This window comes from Amborella trichopoda, chromosome 12 (assembly GCF_054954075.1).
Source record: "Amborella trichopoda isolate Santa Cruz 75 chromosome 12, AtrichopodaSantaCruz75HAP2 v2.0, whole genome shotgun sequence".
In the NCBI taxonomy this organism is placed as follows: domain Eukaryota; kingdom Viridiplantae; phylum Streptophyta; class Magnoliopsida; order Amborellales; family Amborellaceae; genus Amborella; species Amborella trichopoda.
Window position 1 is genome coordinate 9,356,735 of NC_142347.1, and position 22,323 is coordinate 9,379,057.

Here is a 22,323-nt window from a genome sequence, read left to right on the forward strand (position 1 = left end):
TTTAAATAGCCACAAAACCCCAACATCTCCCATTTGGCCTTACAATCTCTCTTCCTCACTTTCTCTCAGCCCCATCCATGTACATGTTTGGCAAATAAATTCAGCTCAAACCCCTTATTTAAAAGGGCTCGCAAGCATTGCGTCTATGGGAAGATACCCAATCTCTATCTCTCCGAGTCTGACCTCATTTCGAACATAATAATATGCTGGCTTGATGTACTTAGAATTCTTGTGGAAACATGACTCTTTAGTTACATATATTACAAACTGATTATCACAAAACATTCTCACACACAGGCATCTCAGGGGCTCACACATAAGCTGATTGAGAAACTTCTTTATCCACACAGCCTCCATGATGCTTGACAATACACCATGCACTCGGATTCCATAGTGGATAGTGCCTCCACATCCTATTTCTTAGACTTCCAAGAAACCACCCTGCTAGCTAGCATGAAGACATATGCAGATGTCGACTTGGGGTCATCAGGGTCTCCTTGATAGTTTGCATCTGTGTACTCCTGCATGATTATGTCGGACATGCCTCTATATGTGAGCGCATAATCCATGGTCTCTCAAATAGTTGAGTACTCTCTTAATTGCTTTCCAATTTTATAATCTAGGATTATATTGGAAGCAGCTAATCATACTCACAAGAAATGATAGGTCGGTTCTCATTCCTGATATTGCATACATTAGGGACTTTACAACGCTGCGATATGGCACTCTTTCCATGGCTTTCTTCTCATCCTCTTTAGTCGGGCACATTTTGGCTTTCTTCTCATCATTCTTCTAATGGATAGAAATTTACCATTTGATGGAGCTTGAAGTCAAAATGGGCTACTATGGCAACCAAGATCCTAATGGATGGAAATTTAGCAACTGAAGAAAATGTTTCTTTGTTGTTTATACCTTCCTTTTGGGTGAACCTTGTGGCTACAAGTTTGGCTTTGTATTTCTCTAGTTTCCTTTCAGAGTTCAATTTTTTCTTGAACACCCACTTGCATCCTATAGGTTTTCGATCATGAGGTAGAGGCACTAATTCCCAAACCTGGTTTTGAATTATGTAGATGTATTCTTCATTCATGGCTCTTTCCCAATGGTTTCTTTCAGGATTGAATAAGGCTTATTTATAGGTGGAAGGTTCATCATCAGGTTCTTCCCCAATTCTTTCAAAGAGTTCCCTCAGATAAGTGAAGAAATTTGGTGGTCTTCTAATTCGATTGCTTCTCCTAAGGGTTTGTGGTTCAGGTTATTGAGTCTCAAACCCGTCACTAGCTATCTCAAGAGATCCACTTTTTTGTGACTGAATCTTGCCTCGAGAAACTCATCCTCGAAGCAGTGAGCATCCTTACTTTTTAGGACTGCCCCAAGTTCTAGGTTGTAGAAACAATAGCCCTTACCATGATTTAGGTATCCTATGAAGAGGCACTTTACGGTTTTGGGATTAAGCTTGGTTCGATTTTGGTATGGGATTAAAACATGTGTTGAGCATCCCCATACTCTTAGGTGGTCATGGGACGGAGCACGTCCAGTGAATATTTCGAGTGGAGTAAGTGGGGCTGCCTTAGTGGGAGTACGGTTGAGGATATACGTCACCGTCAATATTACCTCTCTCAAGAATTCTAGGGAGAGCTTTGCATGCCCCATCGTGCTCCGTACCATTTCTACCAAAGTCTTATCACATCTTTCGACTACACCATTTTGTTGAGGTGTACATGACATGGTAAATTGATGAATTACTCCATGCTCCACACACATCTTAAAGAGTTGTGAAGAATACTCACCACCTCTATCGGCCCTTAGGACTTTGATTTTCCTGTTTGGTTATCTACCTTGGCCTTATACTCCTTAAAATGGTCTAGGGCTTCAGACTTGGAATACGATAAACATGGCCAAAACGAGAGTGGCTATCTATGAAAGTGATAAAATATCTCTTGTGGGCTTTGGTTACCACATTCATGGGACCCCATATATCGATGTGGATAACTTCTAGAATGTCAGAGGCTCTTTGAGCTTTCATAAAAGGTTTCTTTACCAATTTTCCTTGAACACACAATTCACATGCTTTGGAAAAATCCCCTTTATAATTTTCCAAAATGCCATCTTTCTTTAATCTGTCCATTCTTTTATTATTAATGTGTCCTAATTTCATATGCCACAAATAAGCATCATAATGACGTTTAGGGGACGAGACATAATCAACTTGATTATTTATTTCAATTTCAAACAAACCATTGTTTAACATTCCGGTTAGGAGAACTTCACCACGAATCTAACTACTCTCCTTATCAGTAGTAAAAATGGTGAGATAACTAGCCTTAGCCAATTTTGGGAATGAGACCAAATACTTCTTCATCTCGGGAGCATAAAGTGTTTCTTTCAGTATCATTGTTCTCCCACATTTAAGATTTATAACATAGTCCCCAACGCCTAAGATCTCGGTCTTTTGATTTCCACCCATGTATATAAATTGCTTACCAGGGCCTATGGGTTGGAAATTTCAGTATCCTTCCTTGGATTTTCAAATGTGCTATAGTACCCGAGTCAAAACACCAATTAGCATCCTTAGGATCAGCTAGCATTGATTCAAACATAACATATGCATGTTCTCTATTCCCCCAGAAATTATTCTTTTTATCTCTACAAAATCTAGCTATGTGTCTCACCTTACCCTACTTATAGAACTCACTCTTATCTTTGGGTTCTCTTTCCCTTCTTGTTATATTTGTTTTTCTCTCCCTTCTTGTTATACTTGTTTTTCCTTTTATTGTAGTTACCCTTGCCCTTACTTTTTTTCTTAAAACTTGATGCATTAGGCTTAAAGTTAGCCCCATGCACCATATCTTGAGGTGCGAGGGCACCACGAGTGTTTTCTCTCTTCCTCGGCCTTAAGGAGGATCATAAGTTCCTGCAACTTGGGAGTAGTCTCTCAAGTAGAGAGAGAGATGATATAAACACCTCCCAAGAAGTTGGAATAGTGTTCAAAAGGTGACAAACTTGCATAGGCTTGGGAGGCTTCATGTTGATGCTCTCAGGATCACATACATGGGCCCGAAACATATGCATATGATTGGCAACTGGTGGGATCCTGAATTTCTTGGTGAGAAAAAAACTACTCTCAAACAACTGCAAAGTGTCCATGCACGTAAGCATTTTATGCATGTGCTTGTACTCTTCTTGATGCGGATAGAAACCAACAAGGAGAGAGATTTTTCAACAAGGGTGCATTTAAGTGCCTACCTCGTCATTTGGGGGTTCAGGGATATGCTCAGGAATTTTCCCTTTTAGAACAGTTATGAAGCCCTCCGACTATTTGCCAGTATGGCTTGGACACGAACTCTCCTCAAACTACAACACATCCTCTCATTCTTTTGTCCCAAAACTTGCAATGTGAATTTAAAGGCACTCCTCTGTGATGGTTCACTCGGGTAGGGGTTGGCTGACAAAGAAGGGAGAAAGGAAAAGTGATGACAAAAGTCCGTTTTTTTGCACAAACGCTGCGAAACTTGATAATAAGAGTGACTAAAGAGTCAAAGCTCTCTCGACTACCAACTCATGATGACTCCACCCGAGTGAGCATATATATCTCTCACAGCTCTACTCAACTATGCGGAGAGGAAGTTAGAGTGGCGATCTGAGTGTTAAAACTATTAAGATGGCTCTAAGAGGTATCAAGTCAAGCGTATGATAGATAGCAGGACAATATCGGTATATAAGAAAGAATGAGGATAAATGAAGGGAAGAATCGTATTCGTGTAAAGACTTAGATACAAGTGTGTGCATAAGAAAAATGGGAGGGGTAATGAGGGCAATTAGGAAGAATGGAGTTACAAGAACTTGGGGCTGCACGTTGTCGTGACTCCATATGAAACGGGGCATAGCACATAAGAGAAAGAACGGGGTCACAGATTTGCTCTGGTCACGCTCAATGCAAAGGAGAGAAGAGAAAGATGAGAGAATAATGAGGCTACAGGTTTGTTGCGGTCACGCATAGAGCAAAGGAGAGAAGAGAAAGAGGAGAGAATAATGGGGCCGCAGGTTTGCAGTGGTCATGCACAAAGCAAAGGAGAGAAGAGAAAGAGGAGAGAATAATGAGGTTGTAGGTTTGCTATGGTCATGCACAAAGCAAAGGAGAGAAGAGAAAGAGGAGAGACTAACGGGGCCATAGGTGATGTGGCTTTAGGACTTAATAAGCACACGAGAATGTGAGAGAGAGAGAGACGGGGCCACGGGTGCTGCGGCTCCATTCGCAGGAAAAGAGAAAAGAGCACAGAGAGAGACAGGAGAAAGGGAGAAGAGACAGGGTTGCAGGTTTGCTGCGGCTCTAGGTTATTATGCAGGAAAGATGATGCTAGGAGAGAAAAAAGAGGAAAGAGAAGAGAGGAGAGAGAGTGGACTTGAGTTGTGACCTAGCCTAGTTACGCTGCCTTGGCCTTTTTATTTGCACGCTAGAGAGAGAGTGGTTAGCCACGAGTTAAGGTTAGTGCGTATGGACCATGGGGTAGGCTAAGGTGTATGGATTAAGGTGATCTAGGGCCTAGACTGGGATGCAGGGACTACAATGTAGGCTAGAGTGCATGAGCTCGCGGCAGTTTTATATCTCTAAATATTTTCTCTCTCCTCTGCATTGGATCCAAGAGTTAGGAGCACAACCTAGTGGACATAAGCTAATGCCTCAATTTCATTCACGAATGATCCACCTTCATTTTGAGGAGGGCTGGTTGGGATTTCAGCCAGCCCCTTCTAACTTTCTGCTGTAATTGTTGAAGTCGACTTTGATCGAGAGCTACATCAACCTAAGTTCAATCGTCCTTTCGATTTTTCACTTGAATTGGATAGAAGTGGCGCCATAAAATGGTTTTCACAGACTTCTTCTTTCTTTTGAGGCTTTTTACCTGTGACTTTGAGGTCACATCCACCTTTGATTTCCATTTTTACTCATGACACCCTTTCTAGCTTTCACCATGCCCGGTTTTCTCAGTTTCGGGACACTCTTATTCATGGCTTCATGGCTTTGTAGCTATGTCCGCCTGACGTTTTCACTTTTAGTCATGACTATCCTATCAGACGCTCATCAGGCTCGAATTATTTTTCTTTTTAGAGAAACTCCCTCCTTCGACAAGGCATAGGACAGAGAGGTTGTGCTTGGATAAGGCTCAATGGGGTAACATATACCATGGGTGAGGCTTTTATTTTGGAAATGAACCACCCTGGAGATGATGGACTTGTTGGTGACAATGCACTAGTAGAACGATTCTTTGTTGATGAGAGTGGCCTATGGAGGATGTGTATCATCCTGGGTTATGAACTGCTTGAAGCAGTAATTTATTGGGGATGTTGGTTTGTTGGTATTGCTAGACCATTGGAGTTGATAGCCCATCGATAGCGGTAGGTCACTAGGGATGGTAGACCATCTCGAGTTTTATGACTGTTTGAGCACGACATTACTCATGGGATCTGGGGATTTGTCAAGCAACATGTGCTCCAAGGGAATAATGGAGATTTTGCAGTGAAACCCAAGTGATCAGAGGTTTTAAGATGGGGTGGTTGAGATTCTTATGGTTTGGCAAGTCATTGGAAGTTAGGTATCTTGGGGAAAATTTTCCTCAAGGTTTCGCAAAATTGGTTGGGTTGATCTAGGGTCTACCGGATTTATAAAGCTCATGGCATGAAATCAGAAGGCCTTGAATGGGGGGTTAATGAGCTCAGGGTTTTGGGCTTTACTTCAGTCAGAGATTACCCACTGAGGGGCTAGTGTGTGTAGGTAGCACAAGGAGAATGACTTGCTTGTCTACCAAGTGTAATTGTGCATAAGTGTGTGCTAAGCCCCTAGCAAAGCCAAGGACTTGTATGGGTCTGTGAATGTTTGAATGAACTCAAGAAATAGGGGTTCAGGTTTTAAGTGCGGGCCTGAACTTTTCAACCGATGAGAGGGGGACAAGAATGAATTTGACGGAGCAGCACAGGTACGCATGCCCATACTTGTATGAAAATTTGGAAGAGAAGGAGTAGGTACTGTAAGCGTCACATGAAATGGCGTGCCTGAATTTGTGTGAGGGGTCGTGAAGACAAATCGACGAGACCGCTTGAGCGCGCATGTCTGTGAGTTTAGACATGAAGTTGGGCATAAGGAATATGATGGCATGATGGAGCCACCGGTTGCACAGGAAGACAGGCCAGGGCCACGATATGCTTGTACGAGCGAAGAGCGAAAGAAGAGTTTCTTAAACGCAGCCGCGCAACATCAGTGTGCCCGAGAAAGGAGGGGAAGAGAAGATATTTGGACGGGGTTACGCATAAGGTGCATGCTTGGGAACTTGTATGAGGAGTGAAAGAGAGAAACTATTACTTGACAGGGGTGTACGTTTTGGCATGCCCCACTTGTTTGACGAGGCTACGCGATTGCATGTGCTTGGACTTTTATAGAAGACGGCATACTGACGGGGTTGCATGAATTACACGGACTCAAGCTTATTCAAACATCTCCGGGACATAGCCGCGCAACGGAGCGAACACAGAAGCTTTAGTTAAAGAAATCAGAGCGTCACTTGATGGAGCCATGGATGAATGTGCACTTGAACAGATGAGTGTTCCCTATGTATAAGAGGGTGCGATGGGAGATTTTTACCCCATCTCAATAGTGAATTTTTACATTTTTACTGTGTTTTTCTTACCACCGCCCTTGCTTTCAACCGAGCGATAGGAACAATCAGTTGGATTCCATCAAAGAATAGCGACTGTCGAATCCATGGCTAGCACAACTCTGTTGCTCGTCAAGGTATGGTCCCCCTCTTTGGTCTTGTTACTTTCCATGTCATTGTTTATATTTCTTGGCTTCCCTTTTACCTTTCCAGCTCACACCAAGTGCTCGGTCAAATGCGTCAACGCTTCTTTTTGTACAATTTTCTTTACACTTTGAGTTTCTCAAGCATGTTTTCTCATGCCTTCATTTGTTGGATGGGTCCTGCTTCTTCGTGAACCATTTTCAAACATTGATGAGCTTTGCCTCGGTTTGGTCCTGAGCACCAGGTGCATTTGCACCATGAACCTCTCGGTGACGCTCGCCACACTCAATCAAACTTGTTCATGCTCTTGATCCATATGTGTTTTGCGCAAAGCTTTGTTTGCATGTGCATCTTGCCTAAATCTTGAACGCGCCTATGCTGTGAACACCTAGGTGAGGTGCTAGTGGTGCGTATGCACCACGAGTGTTTTGCTGAGCTCGATTGTGCCTGAACTTGCACATACCTGCGTTAGGCTTGATCTCGCGCGTGTCTGAATCAGCATGTGTATAGTATTGCACATTCATGAATTTGCACGTGCATTTTCTTGCGTGTGCACGATCCTGTGCGTGTGCACGTGCTATGTGCATTGTGACCATGTTTGAATCTTGTGCATGCACGCTCTATGAGCGCTGTGACCATGCTTGAATCTTGTGCGTGCACGTGCCAAAACACCTATATGAAGTGTTATGTGTGTGTGCGCACTTTGAATGCTCCACCCTTTGGCCTGAAGCCTTGAATTCCAATTCATCAATTAAGCACATTACCACCATATTTTGTGTGTTCATTTGACCATGATTTGGGCACCCTGAACTATATTCTGACACTTTTTCCTTTGCGCTTACAGTCAAAATTCTTGACGCAAACTAGTTGCCTCATGAGGGGGAGTTGGGGAACGATTCTTATACAGGTGCTTCTTTCATCAGGGGGACCACACTTAGTATTCTCGAACCCACTCGGGCACTAGAATGGTCCAAAGTATCACTTACATGTGAAAGGAAGCCCGACTTTGCCAATATGAGGATGATAATGGTGAACCCATAGTTCAAGGGGATGGTGTCCCCTTTTATCATGCACTCCATAGGAATTTGATTCCAATGAGAATATTTAGACACTGGGGAAGAGGATGCTTGAGAAGCCTATTCTTCATTGGGCCTCTGTTAGGCTCCGTTTTGAGGGAAGCATCAATATATGCTTGGGTACAGCGCTTGGACATTTGACATCCTTGATTCCCACACAAAAACTCTGAAGGCATGTGGATTAGCTGCAGCATGCCAATGCTCCGTTGGTTATTATGACCGATGTACCAACATCATAAAGGCCCTGTTGGAGACATGGTGCTATCAGATTAATAGTTGGCATTTTGATGGAGGTGAGGCGAGAATCACTCTCCTCAATATGTACTTCGTTGGGGGATTGCCCATGCTGGGAGACATGTATGGATAATTCATGCCAAGCAACAAAGTTATTTTTGGAAGTCTACCCATTAATGGCAAGCCTTGCAGGGTATTTTTGCCCCCACATGCTAAAAATTGCAGGGATGAGGGCCATCTTCAGATGGCCAGGAGATGCGCACAAGTTTTTGGCCGATGTTTCCTTCTTCGTTAGTGGAAGCCCTTTTCATTTGGGTGGTCCCACCAATGGTGTCTTTACAGACGGTTTTGGCTAGATTTTTGACGAATAAACCACCAAGACAAAAGAGATTATGTATCTCCAAAGTGTGAGATGCTTCATCTTGCCACAGGGGCATTGGAGATAGGAAGTTGGAAGGTTAATTCCGTCACAGGCTTGCGTGCCAGCATGGCTAGGACCAGGGGTGTTCCTTCACCATCCTTTTTGAGAAAACGTATGGGAAGAAGGGGGCTAAAGCATGACCATGAGGCTTTAGGAGTGAGTCGTGAGGTCTGGACCGACATTAACATGAGAAAGGCTTGGGACATTTGTCTTTGTCTCACACGACTAAGCAAGTTTGTAGTCCCCCACTACGGTCGTGTGGGTCACACGACAGAAGGTTACTGGTGGTGCTGAAACATCACCTATCGTTATTACTTGTGCTCAAACCATCCCTGGAAGGCCATCAATAGCGTCAAGCATGATAGCAAGGTGGGAATACATTTTTCTACACCGTTCTTGCCCCGCGTTTGTGAGCTAGATTTCCCTGCAAACTGGAAAGAGCTCGGTAAACCCCGTTTTTTTAATGGAGATGTCCCCAGCATCAAATATCTGTCTCTTCAAGATGAGACCCAGTCGTTGCTTGATGACCTTAGTTCCATCTTTGAGTAGGTTAAGGGGCGTGCAGTTTCGGGCCATGAAGGGAGACCCATCTAGGACTTGAAAGCCCTCATAGGGAGTGGACCCCATTCTGCTCCTGTTGCCAGGCACCACGGGGTAAGAAGGCTCCAATCACTAAAGAGCCAAGAAGTGAACCCCTTGAAAAGAGGGAAAAGAAGACAGGGGGAAGAAAGAGGACGAGCCCATCCCCGTGCTCCCCAAAATAGGTTCTCGTGTGAGCAAGTAGAGTGTCTCAATTTTTGGTACATCACCACCACCTCCACCAGCTAAATGTGCATGAACAGGGGTTTCTACGGTCCCGACTCCACCTCCCGTGATGTCAAGTGGCTCGGCCCGAGATGCCAAGCCCGACCACCTTCAGTTTGAGTCATGAGCCAATAAGGGCTTCGTCTCCAATAGTGGAGGTGATGACGCCTCCTGTTGCAAGTGCTATTGAGCCCCCTGTTTGCCCATCCTTGAGCCCGAGAGACTTTTTGTGCACCATCATCGAAGAGGGGAATATTGAGGCTGTTAGTGAAGCCCTGAGTACAGAGGTGGTAGCTTCAGAAGTGCTTGCCCCAGCTGCCTCAGAAGTGGAGACTCCTTTGGATGTCCCTTCTTTGGAATTGGTGGTAGTATCGGCCCCAGATGTGCTAGCTTCAGAGGACATGCTGAAGAGCCCTCGTCTGAGCCTCCTGCTCCTCTCAATGAGCCTTTAGCTCTTATTGTTAGAGAGCCAGCTACTGAAGCTCCTCCTCTCATTACAGTTTTTCTGTCAATTCCTCCTCTATCTACACCAGATGCTAAGACACTCCTTGTGAGGAGAATGCTACAATTAGGCCTCGAAGGGATAAAAGAGTGTGATCTATCTAATCTTAAGGTAGAGATAGAAGCTACCAAGGTTTGTGCAGCAGTTCTAAGGGCCATACATTATGACAAAGAAACCTTCGACCAGTTCGAGGGACTGTTGCAAAACCTTGAGGGTTGAGGAACTGAAGCCTTTCAATGTGAGTCTGAAGCACAAACATCCTATGAAGCACGCCTGGTTTCTTCTGAGGAAACTTTGGCCAAGAACCATGCTCTCATGAAGAAGTATGAGAAGAGGATGGCATCTCTTGTTTCTCATCAGGCCAATTTCAAGAAGGATGACTTGTTGCTCTCAGAAGAGATAAGGGTCATTGAAGATGAAGTAACAAACCTCCAAGCTCGTATTGCGCTATTAAAGACTCAGAGGAGCCAGCAATGAGAAGAAGCCTCAAGAGCTAGAGAAGTTGGAATCTGAGATCGCTGTGGCTGGTACATTGTCAAGTGAAATCACTCAGATGATTTAACATCTCCGAGATCAGAGGTAGACTTCATTGGAGCATGTGGAGGAGCTGAGGGAAAAAATTCATGAAGCAGCTAGCAAGTTATAAGGGCCCATGGACTCCCTTTTTGCTTGTTTTATCATTGCCATTTCATTTGCGAGAAATGTAATCACGAATTTTGTAATTCTTTGACATATACATGGAATAAATTTTCTTTTCTTGCCTTATATGCTCTTTTCTCCATTTCTTTGTGCCCAACTTTTATCTCCTCAAGAAAGTGGATAAGGGATGAGCCTGGAAGCCTGCTATGAGTAAATTTGAACTCCTCCATGCATGACTTGAACACCCTCTAGGGTTTTCGTCCAAGTCCTTTGGGTGTGTGCTATTTCTAGTTTTTTCACAAGATATATATATATATATATAGAAAAAGCTGGGATTAGCTCACTAGCTCATATGAACATATGAGCCCAATGGCCCAAATTGAATATGGGCTGATCTGACGATCACAGACGTCTAATAGTGTTTGAATTTTAATAATTTTTTTATAAATCCAAATCACTTAAAATTTTACTAGTGTGTTCAAAAAAATATTTGAATCTTAAAAATATATCAAAAAATATTTCACATGAAATAAATTGACCAAAATACCCCAAACATTTTGGGGGTATTTTGGTCTTTTTGTTTTCATGAAGAATTATTTTTTATATTTTTATTAGGTGTGCCTTGATGATAAGAATACACGCCTGAAATTTCAAGTGATAGTGATTAGTATGAAAAAAATAAATTAAAAAACGAAATGAGGTCATGACCGTCAGATCGGCCCAGATTTAATTTGGGCCGTCGGGCTCTTATGAGCTAGTGGGCTAATCCTAGTTTTTTCATATATATATATATATATATATATACGGAAAAATCTTCCCAATGCTTATAGGCAAAATGAACAATGATTTCGCCTACCCTCATCACCATCCAAACTTCATCGCACGGTCATAGTGTCCGGTAGAATTTTATTTTATTTTATTTTCTAAAATACCAAGTTATTTTAAATTTGGAGTGTGTGTACTTCTTAGTGAGATGCACCTAATAAAAATATGAAAACAATAGTTTCATAAAATATAAATTGACCAAAATATCCCGATAAAGTTTAGGGATATTTTGGTCAATTTATATTTTGTGAATTATTTTTTATATATTTTATTAGGATAAAAAAGGGGGTAAGAGATGAGCTTTGAGGCTTGTTTTTCATGGGAGTGAAATTGAACTACACCATGTGTGACTTGAATGCCCTCTTAGGTTTTCGTCCGAGTCCTTGGTGTGTGTCATTTCCAGTTTTCACAAGAACCTATATTTTTTTGTGTGGCTCTTTTGCCGATGGTTTTTACACCATGTCCACCACTTTCTCATTTTTACTCACGATTCCCTTGTAGGTTTTCATCATGCGCATTTTTTGTTTTGACATATTTTGCTCATAACAGTTGATAACACTATTACACCTATCATTTTTCTTTTTCTTCGACTCTTTCTACTCGTGACACTTTTGAGAGTTTTCGTCACGTCCGTTCTTTTTGAGGAGGTAGTTTTAAGGTCATGTTGTCGTGGCCATAGAGGGGCGTGTTTAGGGTCATGCCTTCGATATCACCAAATTGGTGTGTTTTAAGGTCTTCCACCAAGACCGAATGAAGACAATTTTAAGGTCATACCTTCGAGACCATATGTGATGTAGTTTAATGTCATGCCATTAGGACATGCGCTAACAGTTTAGAGGTCGTATAGCTTGGATCTTAGCTAAGGAATAATACTTTTTCAAATATCTCTCGTTGATTAGGGGCATAGCTTCTTCACCTTCAACATTGACCAGCACATAAGCTCCATTAGGAAAAGCCTTGTTACCACAAATGGGCCTTCCCATTTTCGTTCGAACTTTCTCTTAGTTGGACCATAAGTGACGATTGGTCTCCTTTCTGCCAAAACCAGTTCCCCTTTCACGAATGACCGTATTTTGATTGACTTGTCAAAGGCTCGCTACATATGGTTATTGTGAATCTCAATGCTTTGTTGTGCTTGCAATCTCTTTTCATCAAGTGTATCTAGTTCTTGATAGCAAAGGGTAGCCCATTCTTCCTCCATCATTCCATAGTGAAGGGCTATTATGAGAGAAGCCAATTGAATTTCTAATGGCAACACAGCTTCGCCCCCATATACCGGAGAGTAAGGGTCGACAGAGTTGGACCTCGGGCCATAATACGTTAAGCCCATAGAATTTCAAAGATTTTTTCATTCCATTCTCTTTTAGTTTCAAAGACAGACTTCCTTAGAGCATCACAAAGTGGTTTGTTAAAAGCTTCGGCCCATCCATTGGCTCTTGGGTGGTACATGGTTGAGTACTTCCATTTAAACCCGAACTGGTTGACCAGACGATCAATTTGATTACTTTGAAATTGGGGGCCGTTATCAGAAGTGATTGGTCAGACACACCGAATTTGTATATGATATGGTGACGTACAAAATTTGCCACCGCAGGTTCGGGGACTTTCTCGAGAGGGACAGCCTCAGCCCATTTAGAGAAGCAATATTTGGCAGAATGTAGGAACATGTGCCCCGAAGAAGAAGGTGGATCAATAGAACCTATATGTTCATGCCCCACTGAAAAAAATGCCAAGATGCCGCTATTGAGTGAAAAGGTTCAGGAGCTCAGTGGATAATGCTTGAATGAATTTGACATACCGGACAACTCTTTGCAAACATAAGGGAGTCAATATTCATAATAGGCTAATAATAGCCTATTCTAATGATCGTGTTGTACAGCTTGGCACCAGATTGATGCATCCGACAGACTCCAGCATGAACTTCTTCGAGCACGTAGTTTATTTCTTTTTGGTCGATGCATCTGAGCAGCATATCATTGTAAACTCGAAACAAGATATTGTCATGACACACATATCGTGTGGCTGACCATCAGATCTTATTGAGCTCAACGGGGTCTTCGGGAAGTCGATTATGTTGCAGATACTCTTTGATGGGGATGTGCCAGTTTGTTACTTGCTCCACTTCTGCACACATATGTTCTAGCAATTTTGATTCTTCCCCACTTTCCTCCTTTCCTTCTTCAATCATGGGAGATTCTTGAGGGCTGCACGAGGTTTATGAATTCTTCTCATTTGCAATGATTGTCCCAAATGGGTAAGGACAACATTCTTTCAACAATTGCTCCTTGCCTTCATTGTCGAGTTTCTTAACGAAATCAACACATCTCCATTCTACTACCCATACTAGCGTGGCCCCTTTTACTGACATTTGAATCGTCACCCCTAACTTGGTTAGTGCGTCGGCTTGTGCATTAAGCCTTCGAGGTACATGATCAAGAGTAAACTCTTCCAATTTAGCTATAAATGATTTGGCAGTATTGAAGTGATGATTGAGATTTTCCTTCCTTACATCATATACTCCTTTAAGCTGCTTGATGACCAACTCTGAATCTCCATAGATGTTTAAACATTTCAAGTTCATATGGGAAGCAATCTTCAAGCCTATAATGAGTTCTTGATATTTTATTTTATTATGCAACTCTATCTCCGAAAGAGAGAAGGACAGAGGGACCGGGCCATCATTAGGAGTAGAGAATACTACTCTGGCACCACCTTTCTTGGATGGGAATGCCCCATCAAAGTGCATATTCCAGTCGCATGAGACTTTAGCACGAAATACTTCTTCATCTAGCAAATCATCGATTAAGGGAGTACATGCTGGTAGAGGGTGTGCAGCCAAGAAATCTGCAAGGGCTTGACCTTTGATGGCTTTTTGTGGCACAAATGTGATGTAAAACTCCATGAGGAATAGTGACCATTTTGCATGTCGGCATGATAGGCAAGGGCGCGACAAGAGAAATTTTATAGGATCTGCTGGGGAGATGAGCTAAACCGGATGTGCAAGCAAATAGTGTCTGAGTTTCTGTACTGCGAAGATAAGGGCCATACACATCTTCTCTATCAGGGAGTAATTCTCTTCAACCACTTGCATCCTTCGACTCAAGTAATACAGAGCCGTTTCTTTTCCCTCGTCATTGTTTTGAGCAACCAGAGCGCCAAGTGACTCATCCAGTGCAATCACATAGAGAATAAGGGGTCTTCCCAGAATTGGTGCAAAAAAAACCAGGGGTTTCAGCAAATAGCTTTTGATGTCTTCACAAGTCGTTTGACATGCCTCGTCCCATTAGAAAGTCACGTCATTCTTCAAGAGTCGGGAGAAGGTTTGGCATCGTCCTGAAATGTTAGAGATGAACCTTCGTATATAGACAAGATGGCCTTAGAGAGATTTGAGCTCTCGCAGATTTCTCCACGGTGGCATCTCTTGAATTGCTTTAATATTGACAGATTTGATCTCTAGGCCTCAATATTTGCCAATGAACCCCAAGAATTTTCCATATTGTACATTGAAGGCAGACTTCAAGGGGTTCTTTTTGAGCTGACGGAGACAAAGTCTCTCAAATATTTTTTCCAGATTTCTTATGTGATTGCTTCTTTTGTGGGACTTTACTATGAGGTCATCTAAGTAGCATTCCACTTCTTTGTGCAGCATGTCTTCAAAGATAGTGGTCATATCCCATTGATAGGTGGCTCCAACATTTTTTAGACTGAAAAGCATTTCCATGTAATAAAAGACTCCCTTAAGAGTTAAGAAAGTAGTGGACTCTTCATCTTTTGTAGCCATCCTTGTTTGGTTATACCCTGAATAACCATCCATGAAAGAGAATGCTTGGAAATTGGTGGTTGAATCTATCAGCAAATCTGTGAAAGGGAGTGGAAAATCACGCTTTGAGACAAGCTGTATTCTGGTCACAGAAGTCAATACAGACCTTGATCTGCCTATTCTTCATCTTGACTAGCACAACGTTAGCTGGCCATTTCAGATATTTGACCTCTCGAATAAAATGTGTTCTCTAAAGCTTGTTCACTTCTGCTTCGATCGGGATTTCCAAATCATCTCTATACCTTCTCTATTTCTGCTTGACAAGCTTGGAAGATGCATCAATTCCCATCCAGTGAACTGCAACTCGAGGATCAAGATCTGGCATTTCTTCATAATGCTAAGAAAATATATCTTGATTGGCTCGCAGAAATTCAGTATACTCCTTTTCTTCAGGGGGCGTAAGGGTTGAGATAAAAGTGGGTCTTGGGTCAGTTTCATCACCCAAGTTCACTTCTTCTAAGTCATCAACTGTGGCTTGACCACCATCTTCCAAGACTTCCGGAGCCCCTCCTATCTCTTCTTCACTGAGTGGTATAGAATCAATAGTTTGTTCATATATTTCAAGCACATCAACTGCTTGCTTCACAGACAACGGTTCTTCTTCTGTCTCTTTGGCTTCTGAATTCTTAGGCTCTTGAACAGTCCGGGTAACTTCTGTTACTTTTTGAGGTTCATGGGAAGTGACCTCTTCAGAAATAGGTTTCAAAGGAGATGGCACATGAGAGCTTTGGTCGATAAAGAAAGACCATGGTGGTAAGCTTGGGTCCCTTAGGTAACCAATGCCCTCTTTTTTAATATGTTGAGACGTTGTGGTCTTGATGACAGCGAATGGTGCTAGCATTCCTTTACCATCATTCAATCACGTTGTTGGACGTCTCGTAATCCATTTTCCTCATAATTTGATGAGCCATGGGACTATATAAATCTCATTTAGGCATGAATGCAGCATCTAGAAAAGGGTTACTTCAAGGGTTTACTTGAAGAGCTCCCCAAGTTTTTGGGGTAAAACCGGGTAAAGGAGTGAGAACAAGTCTTGGGAGAGAAACTTCCTCCATCTTAGCCTTTCCTTTTCTTATAACCTCCAATTAGCTAAGAAAATCTTGTACTTGTCCTTTCAACTCTACAATATAGGATTGTCGTTGAGCTGCATATTGTTGTTCTGGTGTGCCAATGAAGTCATGAGTTGGGGACGAAGGACCACTCATAACTTCCTGATGGGTGATTCAAGTTTCCATCACCGGGGTTGGGAAATGCAAGATTTTTTGGGAATCTCACATGTGGTTGGCTCGATCCATGAGGTAAGCATTATCCTCCTCCCTTTAAGGGACTGGGATATGTAAGATCTCAAGGATTTGCAAGACCTTAGGCATATCTTGCTGATAGAAAGATGACGGTGCGAGGTAAGCAATATCTTCCTCCCTTTCAGGGACTGGGAAATGCAAGACCTCAGGGATTTACAAGACTTAGGGGGAATCTTGCTGATAGAGAGGGAGAGAGTGAGGTAAACGAACGCCGTCTTCTTCAATACGCAGGACCTTGGGTATTTGCAATACCTTAAGCTGGTTCGTGGGATAGTTAATCTGGGAAGTAAAGGACGCATCATTCTCCTCTCTTAAAGAGACTGAAATATCCAAAGCCTTTTGGTTAGCTTTTTGTTCTACTTCAGCCAGGCGTGTTGTCTCAGCCTCAAGGAAATAAATGGAGATATGTAACACCTTCATGCCACCATGAGCATAAATGACTGTAGGTGTTGGGTAGCTCAAATTTGTGACTTCCCTCTTACTATGCTCAATCTGAGCCTCCACCAGAAGAGATTCTTGTAAGGAGGGAAAAGAGGGTGAAGCTTTTCCTTTATGTCCTTGACATGGTATATCCTTCGAGGATGTGGGGAGGTTTCTATCGAAAGTTCGACAGGTGTCAGAGGGATCACTTTTCCATATCTCTTTTCTTCTTGAAACATATAATTAAGTTACCCAGTCATGTCTGCCACATCTTCATGAGAGGTCGACGCAGTCTCTCTCAATTGTGGGTTTGCACTGGATTTCATAGGCAACACCGGCTCTTGAGAGCACATTGATTCCGTAAAATAGTATTTTGCATCAGCTTAGTATGACTCTGCAATGGGAAACAACCTCTTGTCAGCATAGACCGTGTGTTTCCTACCGGCTATATTTCAAGCATTAATGGAGAGTGGACGGAACACTCCATGATCATGTAGCCAGGGACGACCTAGTTGGATATTGTAAGTGGTGTCTGTATGAATTACATGGAATAACGTGGAAGTGTTCAAATCCCCAATCTTGAGCTTAAGACAGATGACACCAGCTGGTTTTTCTCCTGACTAATTGAATCCTTGAACTGTCAAGCTTGTAGGCTCAAGCTGCTCGACCCTTAACCCAATTCGAGTAAGAATTGTTCAACGCATAAGGTTCACTGCTGATCCCATCTAGCATGATCCGGTTGATCTGACAAGCGTGCAACTCGCCAGTCACATAGAGAGTTCGATTGTGGAACTTCTCTCCCAATTGCAGGTCATCGTCTGATAATGTAATAGCCATGCAACTGTTAATCTTTGCAGGGTCTACCTCAACTCGTTCGACCTCCATTTCATATACTTCAGGATAGGAGAGAGCTTGTACTAAAGCCATAGGAAATTCCTCAGATAACATGAGAGCGTCATAGACAGTCAGGAGAGCCGAAAGTTTCATCAAGTGCCCATTAACATCATATTTGACTTCGTTGACCTCAGGAAGGGTAGTTATTTGGATTACCACTGATTTTAGAGGGGCAGGTGGTGATGGAGCGGTTTTTGAAGAGGAAGGTTTAGCTACAGCTGTTAAGGAAAATTCAATTGTAGTTATGGGATTAGAAAGAGAAGGTGGGCTAGATTGTGCAGTTCAAATAGGCGTATGTAAGATAGGGCATGGTGAGGGTTATGACGTTACAAGAAGTTTAGTGGGGGAAGGTGAAGGGTTTGAGTAAGGGACTGGTGGAGGTCTGGGGTTTTTTAATAGAGGGGATGGTTTATGAATAGAGGTGGATGGATCTGAATAAGGAACCAGTGGTGGTCCAGGATATTTCAAGAGCTTAGATGGAGCCGGTGTTTGGATGGGCTTTGACCTTCTTCCTGATCGCAACTATATTTGGTCAACCGGAGCTGTTGTGCTTCCTTCATGAAACACCAGCATATGACATGCTTCATAATTTGAAGAACTTCCTCTCGTTGAGTTCGTCTGTAACTCCCCCAAGTCAGGTTCTTCAGGCCAATGGGGCTCCTTCTCAGGCTTCGGTTTTAGAAGCCGATTGAATGTCTCTTCTAGAATGGGACAAGACGTACCCTTTTTGTGAGCAAAGGCTATAACATCCCCAACATTTAAGAATCCGACCATTTGGGCGACCATCTTTCTTATTTGTTTACTATGTCGTTTACTAATATTGTAAAATTTGAGCTCCTTATTCAGAGCCTCAAAATCTAGGAACTCTATGGTGAGTTTTGAGAGAGACTTTGAGAGGGAAGAAGGGTTTGAAGAATTAGGGATAGAAGAAGGGACATTGCTTTTAGGGTCATCACTTAAATTAGATCGAATCATGTTGCTTTGGGGGTCATCACCTGAATTAGACTCAAAGAGGCTTTTAACATCTTCACTATCATTGGACGTAATCGAGTATACTATAACGTCATAACCCTTGTTGGATGGTTGCCTTAAATCTTTAAGGTATTTACCCTACATAGACCGTTGGGGGCTGATTTTAGACTTTTCACTTCTATCAAACTGTTGTGCAGTTATTTTAGTGTCCTCACCCATATTGGATGGGTTTTGAATTGTTCTCACATTCCTATATTGACCACCCTCAGTAAAAAGAACTTGCCTTGGGACGAAGTAGTACAGAGTAGGAAAAGAGGGAAGAGGGTGAAGAAATACTGATTCAATTAGGCGTTGAGGAAGTTTTGATTTGTAGCGTTGAGCTCGTGAGGTCCTTTTATTTTTCTTTATTTTCTCGACGGACCAGAGCTTTTGAGCTTGGAGTACGGACACTGCATTTGCTTGGCAAATAGCCTCCCCCTTGAGAATTTTCATCTTGCCACGACCATGATACTCTTTATATGGTTCATGGGCGGGGTTTGAAGAGCAGGTGCTTTTGAGGCACCAAGGAAGGGAACTTGAGTTTGTTTGAGCTTCTCTTGTTGTGAAGTTTCGGCTTCATGAATTTTCTTTAGAGGTGGAGATGATGTGTAACCTACAATTATCTCACCACTTCATATAAATCTGTCCAAAATAGCTTCAAGTCCCCAACAATGACATAGATCGTGCCACTTTAGTTGGTGATATTGGCACCACAAGATTTTGTCTTTTTCTCCCACCTGTTTCATTGTTTTAGTTGTGCAAGGCACAATCATTTCTTGTTGCACCATCACATCAAAGAGGACGGGGAGCATGTAAAGAGACAATTTAGTCAGAGGGACACTATAGGTTGGCTGTTCTTGGACTATGACCATATGTGAAGCCTCCATAGTCTCAAAAGCTTTCTTGAGACTATCCAAATTGATTTGCCCTTTTTGAATTAAGGATTCAATGTGTTCTTTGAGCTGAACACAGTCCTACACAGGGTGGCCTAACATTTGGTGATAGGCGCAGTAATTTCCATGATTGGCAAGTCCTACCTGTTCTGGCCTCCTGATGACGGGGAAGAGTCACCATACCTTGTTATATTAGCTTCTTCAAAAGAATCGGTACCCATGTTTTGCTGAAGCTGTATTGCTGACTCAGTCTTCGCTCGAACTATTCAGTCTCATAAAAATTTTGCGACGGGGGACCCTATTGTAATTATGTGTTTGGAGATGTTGTTGTTGGAGTTCCCCTTGTTTCCTGGGTGATAACCCCCGAGAGGTATCTAATTTTTGGAGGGGAGAAACATTAGCTTGGAATTTAAGGGTAAGAGTTGTGGCGGTGATTGCTACGCTGACCGGGTTTCTTGGTTGATTAATACGAAGGTTTGACTTATTGATAGGATTGCAAATTTGACCTTCCCCCAAGGTTTGAGCTCAATTCCCGCTGTGATGTCTTTGCAAGCCCTCGATTTTTGCTACCTTGTGATCATGTCTGAGAAGGTAGTAGGATTGGAAACTTCAACATGTAAGGAAATTTCTTTCTTCTTATTAGTTATGCATGTTTGTACTACATCAATCTCAATCCTAGGATTAGTTTGGTACATTTCAAGATCCCTCCATCTTTGTATGTATTTGTTTACTGACTCATTCATCCCTTGGGTCCTTGTGAGAAGTTCTAGTGCTTGAACATTTCATTCTACTTCATAGAAGCACTTGTAAAACAAATGCTCCATCTCTTTTCAGGAATGAACTAAGTTTGGGGGCAAACATGGGTACCACTTAAAGGCAGGCCCAACCAAGGTCTTTGTAAACTGCCGAAGAAGCAGTCTGGTGTCTGAGGCCGATTCTTAGCATGCTGACATAAAATGAGCCACGTGCTACTGGGGCGAGGTAGTACCATCAAAGATAGGCAACCTCCGCTTTTGGTAACTGATGGGGAATGGAATTTGATCAATAGAAGGTGAGTAAGGCTTCTTATAATGAATATTTTCCTGTAAATTTGAAGCTTGTAAGCTTTAGATGCTTTTGATGATCATTCTCTGGATGTATTCTTGACTAAATACCGATGGCATAGTATGAGAAGCTATGTTGGGTTGGTTATCAAAGAAGACAGGGGGTTTAAAGGTCTTGGAGTTTGGGCCATAAGAGGAGGTGGGGGTCTCGCTTCTTCTTCATGTTGGGGTTCAATAGGGGAATTTTCCTCATGATGGGAGGACACCATAGTGGGTCGAGCATCTTCGAGTCCTTCGAGCCTATTCATGATGTTGCTCAGCATGTTCTCAAAGCGAGCCATCAGATTGTCAGGTTCCTTCCCCCCATGGATTACTACCATTACATTAGCTTGTTCGCCAGAGCTGAGTAATTTGACAGCAGGGGTAATGCTGGTTCTATTTACACCACGATCGAGCAGTCTAGGTAATAAGGGCTTAGCCTACCATGATTGAGCTTGGGACTGCCTTGTAGTCCGAGTGAGTACTGGCTCTTGACGGCCTTGTAGCCACATTACTCCTAGGTGTGGCGCTTGAAGGCCTTGGGGCCATCGTTCAACTCGAATGGGCTCATGACGGTCTTGGGGCCATATTTCCCCTAATTGGTCGTGATAGCCTTGGGGCTGCGAATCAGATGAACCAGGTTCATCTTCTTATGTCTCCGTGATGCAGCAGTGAACATTGCCACTTGTCTCCGGCTCTTTCATGGCTTGCAACGGGTAGAACTGATTATTCTTTAGTAGGTCTTCTGAGATCGAACACTCTATTTTTCTCTTTTGAAGTGGCACTTTCATCCCCTTCATTTGTTTGATGCGCAGAATCCAATAAATTTTATCCCAAAATCAGAACCGACTTTGACATCCCTTTGGGCTAGCTCGCCTCCTAAAGATGAGGGCAAAGTTGATCAACTCGAGCGATGTATGATGTCCAGGGAGAAGGGAGCTCGGAGATGACTTTGGAAGTTCGGGTTTCCTTAGAGAAGGGATACGTCACTTTGTTGTCTTCGGGGGCGTCATCTTTCCCTGAGTTCAGTCTCGAGGGCTAGCTTTTGCATACAAAGAAGAAGGAGTGGATAGAATGGTGCTCAGAGGGAACTTCTTCAAATACCATATGGTCAGAGGCTTCGGGGTAGAGGAGGGCATATTCAATTCCCCTTTTCCCTTGTAGCTGGTAGCATCATGGGATTTGTGTGTGTGTGCATAGTCCACAAAAGTGTCTAAGGTGGTTTGTGATCCGTCCCCTGGTGAAGTGAAAGGCTTGGTATTTGGGATACTTGCCTCCACGATTGGAGCGACTTTAGAGCCATTAGCATGCATGTGAACAGTTTTGTATTAGACCTTCAATTGATTTAAAGGTCGTGTGCTGGTTTGGGTGAAGTCTTTGGGCTACCCTGAGCTAAGTGATTATCATGCAATGTATTAGTGGTTCGAAGGCCACTTGTGATGGGTCTGGGTCCCAAAAGACCCGAAGCAGGTGAGGTGACTGCAGTAAGCGTATGCTTGGCCCGTTTTGTCATGGTAATGGTTGAACCATCGGCCATGATGTATATCAGTGGGTGAGGAGTAACTTTGGAGCCACTTGAACTAGATGGGCTGACACATGAATTGCCAGCATGA

The 22,323-nt window shown here is 42.8% G+C and overlaps 1 protein-coding gene and 1 long non-coding RNA gene across 2 annotated transcripts; one reads left to right on the forward strand and one right to left on the reverse strand.

The window, feature by feature from the left end:
• Positions 1 to 5,362: 5,362 nt before the first annotated feature.
• LOC148779429 (uncharacterized) lies at positions 5,363 to 10,590 on the forward strand. The gene is made up of 2 exons (XR_016045163.1): positions 5,363 to 6,781; positions 7,633 to 10,590. It is a non-coding gene; the product is annotated as an uncharacterized LOC148779429 (long non-coding RNA).
• Positions 10,591 to 13,504: 2,914 nt separating this feature from the next.
• Positions 13,505 to 14,191, reverse strand: LOC148779430 (uncharacterized). Its single transcript, XM_088854237.1, has one exon. The coding sequence runs from the start codon at positions 14,189 to 14,191 to the stop codon at positions 13,505 to 13,507; it is 687 nt and encodes a 228-aa protein (XP_088710363.1).
• Positions 14,192 to 22,323: the final 8,132 nt, after the last annotated feature.

Excerpts from the sequence above, each read along its gene's own strand:
- LOC148779430 (XM_088854237.1), bottom strand. The coding sequence starts at position 14,191 with ATGGAGTTTTACATCACATTTGTGCCACAAAAAGCCATCAAAGGTCAA.